At 37.2% G+C, this 8,205-nt stretch overlaps 1 protein-coding gene across 1 annotated transcript in view; it reads right to left on the bottom strand.

The window, feature by feature from the left end:
- The window catches only part of CNKSR2 (connector enhancer of kinase suppressor of Ras 2), a 472,642-nt gene that overhangs the window by 290,979 nt on the left and 173,458 nt on the right, over positions 1 to 8,205 (bottom strand). The window contains exon 5 of the mRNA XM_007957427.1: positions 840 to 854. Within this exon, the coding sequence (XP_007955618.1) occupies positions 840 to 854 (15 nt within the window). The remainder of the gene's footprint in view (positions 1 to 839; positions 855 to 8,205) is intronic.

The raw sequence follows: 8,205 nt of genomic DNA, 5'->3' as shown, positions 1-8,205 counted from the left end.
AGTATGGCGTTTCCTTAAAAAACTGAAAATAGAAATACCATTTGACCCAGCAATTCCATTACTAGGAATATATCCTAAAGAAGTGAGAGGCAGGACGTGAACAGACATATGCACACCTATGTTCATCGCAGCATAATTCACTATAGCAAAGAGATGGAAACAACCTAAATCCCATCAACAGATAAGTAGATAATCAAATTATGATACATTCACACAATGGAATACTATGCTACATTAAAGAACAATGAAGGATATGTAAATCATCTCACAATGTGGAAGAGCCTGGAGGACATTATGCTGAGTGAAATAAGTCAGTCGCAGAAGGACAAATGTTATATGAGCCCAATACTGTAAAAAGACAAGGAATGGTTTGCTTAAGGAAGGGAACTCACTTTGTAGGTTACTGAGGTGAGGAGGGAATAATTTCAGGCTAGTTGGGGGCCACATGCTGAGGTGGGTAAGGGGAGGGATGGTATGGAAAGAATCAGTGATGATAACACTGGCGAAAGGGAGGACACCAAATAGTGCACACAAGATATAGATGACAGAGGCCAAAAACAGTATATCTACAATACTGCATTACCATTAACACCAAACACCAGGCTACAGGTAAAAACATGTTGTTGTTGTTATGTGCCATTGAGTTTGACCTGACTTATAGCGACCCCTCCTTGGGTTTCTGAGGCAGTATCATTACAGAAGTAGATTGCCCAATCTTCCTTCCGAGGAGTGGCTGGTAAACATCTGAAAAGATCAGATGGGGGGTCAGTGAACATGATTATACTCTAGACCAAGGACAGATTCAGCTGAGGCTAATCTTGCACAGATACCAGTGATACAAAATATCTGCAATCCTTATGGAAACAGAAGACAGACATAGAGCAATCCCTCACAGCCAGCCAGACACTGTGGAAGGGAGATCCAATGGATCTACCAACTCAGACCACAGTATTGGGGGGCACCAGACTCAATTGGCACAACAAAATACATAAAAATCTTGTTCCACAACCTACATTGGTGAGTAGCGACTGGGGTCTTAAAACCCTTTGAGCAGACATCTAAGATGTAGCTAATGGTCTCCTATTGTCAGAAGCAAAAAGTGCAAAAAACTGAGGGCATTTGGGAGCAATCAGCCCTAGGACATGATGGACCTCGAGACCACAAGAACTAGATGCTGCCCAGCTACCATGCCAACCACTCAGGAAGGGATCAAGTCTGGAGATCCTGGATAGAGGGGGAGGGAAAACCTGGAACAAAATCCAAAACCACAATAATGACCAGAACTACTGGTTTGATGGAGTCGGGGGAACCCCCAATACTATAGCCCTGGGATACACTTCAGGCCTGGAATAAAACTCACTCCCAGGGGCTGGCTCTCAGGTCAATAGTAAACAAGATGTACATACAGACCACTCAACCCAGGGTGATACACCCACATACTCTATGGAGATGCATCCCTTGGAGCAATCGACCACAGGGCTCCAGAGGGGCAGTATTCACATGGAAGAAATGCAGGACACACAGGAGTGCATAACTATGAGGGGCACGAGGGGAGGGGGTACTGGAAAGGGAGGGGAGGAAAGTGGGTTAGGGTTGGGGATGTTAATTGGGGAGTGAAAACAAACGTACATGAAATGTTGAATGTAAAATAAACCCTGCTCTGTAAATTTGCACCTAAAGCACAATAAAAAAAAAAAAAAATCAAATGACTGCAAAATAACTTTAAATAATTTAATGATGTTTATTATTTTTGTGGCATTTCTACACCTGAAGTTATTAAAGCTTAAATATGCACTAAGACTTTTGGGATACCTACAATTACTATAATAAAGGCTCGATTATAGGGTTGGATAAGCAGAGGAGAGAGCAACTGATTCCATTAAAAAAAAAAATCAGTGTGAAGGTTTCATGAAAACCTGGCTTGCTAAGCATAATAAGTCCATTGCAAAAAGACAAATACTGAATGATCTCATTTAGATGAAATAAGCAAATATATAGAAACTGGAGATTTTTAGTGGCTATAAGAGATGGGAACTCTGGTAGCGTAGTGCTTAAAGAACTTGACTGCTAACCAGAAGGCTGGCATTTCAAACCCACCAGCCACTCCTCAGAAGGAAGGTTGGGCAATCTACTTCCATAGTGATACCGCCTCGGAAACCCAAGGAGGGGTCGCTGTGAGTCAGGTCCGACTCAATGGCACATAACAACAACAACAACAAAGGGATGGGATGGAGGAGGAAAAGAAGGAGTTTTTGCTAGGAGGCATGATGTTAATGGTGGTAGAATGATTTAGAAAAGGATAGAGAAAATGTTTGTACAACTTTAAGAATATAATCAATGTCAGTGGGTTTCACGTGTCGAAATGGTTGAGATGCTGTGTTTTGTATGTATATTTTCAACACACACACACACACACAAATCACTTGGGGAGTGGGTAAAATGTAGATTCCCAAGTATCATTCATAGAAATTCGCATTCAGTAGATCCAGAGTTGGGCTGCCCTACCACCAAATGATTTCTCTGAACCACACTTGATCTATTTTATAGGAAATCAAGTGATAGAGAAACACTGAACCAAACCAAACCAATGATCACACACACAGAATTTATAAATCAATAAAACGACTTAAAAGCAATATCTGCTGGCTCACTGTAAACAGTTCTTTGTCAGATTCTCAGAACTATATGCTTCAATTACATGCTCCTCCAATTTACTGACAGATTTTTTTCTATCAGTAAATTTCTTTACTTAATAGCTTGTTGGTGTTGTTGTTATGTGCCGTCGAATCAGCCCTGGCTCATAGCGACCCCTCCTTGGGTTGCCAAGGCAGTATCACTACAGAAGTAGATCGCCCAACCTTCCTTCTGAGGAGTGGCTTGAAATAATTGCTTCTGTTTCTTTGCATCTCTACCTTCTTTCAGTCCAGATCAACCTGTTCATTACTGAAAGCCAGAGGCTTTCACAAATGAGTAGGACACACATATTTAAAAAACTAAACCACACAACATGGAGAGTCTATATTAACCTGACACATTGTATTTGGAAGAAATCACAGAAGCTAAATGACTATGTCTTATTTTTTTTTAAGCTATAATTCTATGGAGCTCAATTTATCATGTGAAAAACTTAAACAGCCCTAAGTACTTTGGAGAAATCATTTTATTAGTATGTTACATGATTACCATCAAAATGTGATTTTAAAATATTTGCTTAAGTATAGGTTTTAATAAGACTTGGGGCCAAATCTTTTCCTAAAAGATCAAACCCCAAGTTTTAAAAAGAAAATAACACTGATTATGGAGAAATCTACATTTGAGGAACCTATTTATGCTATGGAAAGGTACACTTGTGATGTTCTAGTTATTTTTAGGCAAGTGTTAAAATTAGATTTTTGAAACTAGATTTAGAGCTATGCCACTATACACTCTCAGGAATTCTCTTCAGTAGCTCAAGCTGTCTTTTACTGTACATATAAAAAAAAATTGCACTTCTTCTCTCCTCTTTTCCATATAAAGCTTCTACAAACTGTGTGATGCATTATTTAAATGGGCAAATTCTTAATTGTTGTTGTTATGTGCCATCGAGTCGGACTCAACTCATAGTGACCCCTCCTTGGGTTTCCAAGGCAGTATCACTATGGAAGTAGATTGCCCAACCTTCCTTCCGAGGAATGGCTAGTAGGTTTGAACTGCCACCCTTCTGGTTAGCTTGTTGTTGTTGTTGTTATGTGTGGTTGAGTTGGACCCAAATCATTCTGGTTAGCAGTCAAGTAATATTCATAAAATGAGCAATTTTTCTTTAATTTTTAACACCTTTCTTTTTAGGAAAGTAAATATGCACAGACACAGCCTCCCATAGATGAGCTATACACCTACACAGGATCATACTCAATTATGTTTTCTATGAAACAACAATGTATTTGCTATGCTGAGCAGAATACACAGAAAAGTCTCCTTTCCTACATGTTACTATTGACATTTTGTCAACAAGTTTTAAACATCTGGGGTCAAAATGCTCAGTATAAGTAATATTTCTCATCAACTGTATATTATAGTCTTAAGAACATTACAGAGGTTATTAATATTAAATACACAATAATGAAAAGGGGTAGTATATTCTATGTTTCTAATGATACATACAATTATATTTCATAGAACTTTATAATTGTAATACTGTAAATTTACATCTGTCTCATTTTAGTGTATGCTTATTATAGCATACTTTTGCAAATGATATACTATTGTTTTTCTTGGAAGTAATATTTAACTTTCACAAGGAACATTTTACATATTCTGCTATTTTAAGCTATCAAAATATCTTTAGATGCCTAAGTGATTTATTCGTATAATAAGTTAGTGTTATACTGCTACTTATTCATTCATTCACTCATTGAAGTCATTAATCAGTTCACCAAAACACTTTTATGGTATTATAGAAGACTTGGCATCTTCTAAATGCTATTCACTATCTAGCACTATTGCATAATTAAAGATAACAGAAGATTCCATAAGAAAGGAGATAAATTCTAACTTAATAACTCTGGAATTACTTTCTGGAAGAGATAATATTTTAGCTGGCTTTAAATGGCTTTGAAATCTGGAAATTGGGGGCTGGAGGAAAAGAACATTTCAGGTTGTGTGAACACATTAACAAAGGGACAGTCAATAAAGAGTAAGCAGACTGATTAGACCAGAGAATTAAGATATCTGGGGAGGAAAAGCAGTGGGTAACAGAAAAGGAAAAATAAGACAAGGTCATATTGTGGTAAGCTACCAATGCTAGGATGAAGAAGATTTTTGTTTCTGTTTTAAAGGGAATTACATTTTTACTTTTTATAACAATCTAATTTGTATTTTGATGCTCCTTTCTACCAGGGTGACAAAAACTTAAATCAACTGACTATTGCTCTTGACTTACCTTGGGGAGACGTTGAAGTCAGGGTAGCTTACCTAGTGCCACGGTGCTATATAGGAATGTGAGTTGTGTGTGTGTGTGTGTGGGGCAGCAGCTGACACGCTGGTGCAGCTAACAACCACAACAGTCTTATCTTGTTCTTTTCCCCATGGCCCCTTAAGTTACAAGAGTAACTTTTGTCTTGTGTTTCAAGTATAGGAATCTGCAAAGCTGTGTATCTTCCAAGACATACCAAGCAGATGTTTTATGTCTAAGGAGGAAGGAGGAGTATGAACTTTGCGCTGATACAAGGGGAGTTTTAACACATGTTTTAATATGGGAAGTTAGGGACCTATTTCATGTTTTATTAAGATGATGGAGAAGAGGTTGTGGATTTGAAAGGAAGAAAAACGAAGTAAGAAAATCAGTTGGAATACTCTTTCACTAGAAAATATGTTAAGTAATCAGAGCTTGACTGAGGTTATATTGTTGAAAGGGAAGATGAAGGTGGCTCGATGACATACTGGTAGCCAGAAATGACAGAATTCTTGTGACTGATTGGTTAGATACAGAGAATAATGGGGAGGAAAGAGTTAAACATTACTTTATGATTTCAAGCCTGAGCAGATGGATGAATGACATAATAGAGATGGCAGGAGAGAATTTGGGGAGATTAAAATAATTACATATTGGCCATGTGAAATTAGAAGTGGCTGGGAGATAGGACATATTATATAAACTGACTGGCACATAGTTGAAAAAAAAAATGAATTGAAACTAAAATAGAGCCAGACAGGGAAGGTATGTTAAATAGGTAGAGAAAAAATAAATAAATAAATAAAGTAGAACATATACAGTGAGAAGAGAGTGGAGGACAGACCCTCAGACAATGCTTAATTTTTGAAGTCAGATAGAGGAAGAGTCAGTTATATGGCCAGGAGTAAATGGAGAAAGTGGTTATTATTGAAGACAAGGAAAGAGAAAATTTTATAAAGGACAAATGATAAACAATGACTAATATAAGTGATAGACTGAGCAAAACGAACCTTTGAAAATTATTTTTCATATATAATGATGGCGATGAAACGTTGAAAAGGACAGGGTAAAGAATTTAGATGTGGAAGTAAGAGCAATTAATATCAACTATTGTGAGAACTGTTTTAAGATAGGAAAGGAACTATAAAAGTAGTTTTGTGGGCAGCAGGGACAAAGCAATGGAAAAGAAAAGGGGAGGGACAGAAGACAAACGTAGCTTAGACTTTTTCAAGATATTCAAATTTACAAGACAACAGACTTGTTTTCATCACTCAATATAAAGATTATAAATGGAAAGAATGCTTAAGCGATGACATATACAACATGATTACTGTCATTACTGTTGGAAGATTATATTAGGAGAAACTGAGGATCTGGTTCTATATATATACAATAAAAAGAATGTATAAATAAAGTGGCTGACATGGCAAATATAAAACTGGGATAATGATTAACTGAGAGTGATATCAAAGGGAAAAACAAGTGAATCAAGAATATATCAACTACTGTCCGTCTTTTCAGAAGAGTATAATGAATATGGTAATTCACGAACCAGGGGAAAGGAGTCATAAATCTGATTAGAGGCTTAAGAAAGATGAAGAAAAATGTGAAGAGGAGAGAGGATTTAGATGACCTGCTTTTTCCTCCAAGGAAAAAGACATTACGATATAATATGAACCACAATTAATTATCTGGAGAAGAGCAAAAGCAAATATTTTATTTTGTAAAAAGAAAGCAAAAGCTGTATTTATCTTACTACTTTTGAGCCAATCTTATATGTCTTTTACATTAACAAAACAAAACAAAACCTGTTTCTGACAACTTTTCCATGGGGGAGAGGAGGAATTCCTATTTTAGTAACAAGCTGCAACAATCTTCACCCACTTTCCGCTTATTCTTTACAGTTTTCTGCCTTACAAGATCCCATACTGAGTACTAACATATCAAGTTCTGCCCTTTCATGTATGCATACAGCAAGGGTCTACAGCAATACTGTCCAATAAAACTTCCTATAATAATAGAAATGTTCTATGTCTGTGTTGCCCAATTTGAAAGCCATTAGATAAACACATGGCTACTGAGCAATTGAAAGGTGGCTAATGCAAATGAGAAATTGAATTTTTAATAACTACCAGTTATTAATGAACTTGACCTTCACTTTGGAAGGTCCAAACTAAATTTAGATTCATCAAAGACTGAAAGCTGACTGACTGTCCTGAGTGCAAGGACTGTCCATGCCGAATAGACAGGACTGCATTGTTCTGGAATGTGCTACCAAATGCCATCTGCCTAAGCAATTGCACACCGTGAGAAACCTAGAATAACACTGATTTTTTTTTCATTTAACTAATATTTATTAATTAACATCCATGTTCCAGGCACTATTCTACTTACAGGGATACATGAACAAGACAAATTCATACTATCAAATTGTTTACAATCTAGTGAAATGCACAGAAAAAGAAAGGAAATATTGCTTGAAAACCATTGTGATGGATTAAGGACAGACTGCCATGCAGGGTCAGAGCCCTCAAGAAGTAGATTAGCAAATTGATTTTATTAAAGAAACTTTATACTTGGTATTTTAAAATATAATCAATTTAGTCATTTAGGGGAAACCCAAATTTTAGACTGGCAATTCAAACCCACCAGCCACTCCTTGGAAGCAAGGTTGACTAATCTACTTCCATAGTGATACCGCCTTGGAAACCGAAGGAGGGGTCGCTATGAGTCTGTTCACCTCAATGGCAGTGAGTATGGTTTTTTTTTTTTTTTTTTTACACTTTATTTGGTGGCATAGTGCTTCAGGCATTTGATTGCTAACCAAAAGTCTCGTGGTTCACACCCACCAGCCACTTCTCAGAAGGAAGACTGGCTAATCTACTTCCATAGAGACCCTGCCTTGGAAACCCAAGGAGGGTTCAGTATGAGTTGGAAACAACTTGATGGCAGTGAGTTTGGTGTGGGTTTGGTGACACTTTATTTATGTTAATTTGAACAACATGGAGATATAGTAGCAAATATACATATCTTGTACAACTTTTCTGTATTTGAGGCTTCCAAAATGTTTTCAATTGACCCCGATGCTGTATCTTGGAAGGTTTAGAAGAGATTTCCCAGAGGAAGTGATGGGTAAACTGAGGTTAGAAGAATGATAGGAGTTGAAAGTGGTAGAATTGCTTTGGGCAAAAGAAATATGTGGAATAGCCTCACACAAAAGGCAGTATGGCTGGGGCCTAGAGTGCAAATAGTGCTTGAGCTATGTGAAAGAGGAA

Source organism: Orycteropus afer, unplaced genomic scaffold (assembly GCF_000298275.1).
Source record: "Orycteropus afer afer isolate SDZICR_OR568_19922 unplaced genomic scaffold, OryAfe1.0 scaffold00749, whole genome shotgun sequence".
Classification (NCBI taxonomy): Eukaryota; Metazoa; Chordata; class Mammalia; order Tubulidentata; family Orycteropodidae; genus Orycteropus; species Orycteropus afer.
The sequence above is the reverse complement of the archived record's forward strand: the minus strand, read 5'-3'. Positions and strand labels throughout refer to the sequence as shown.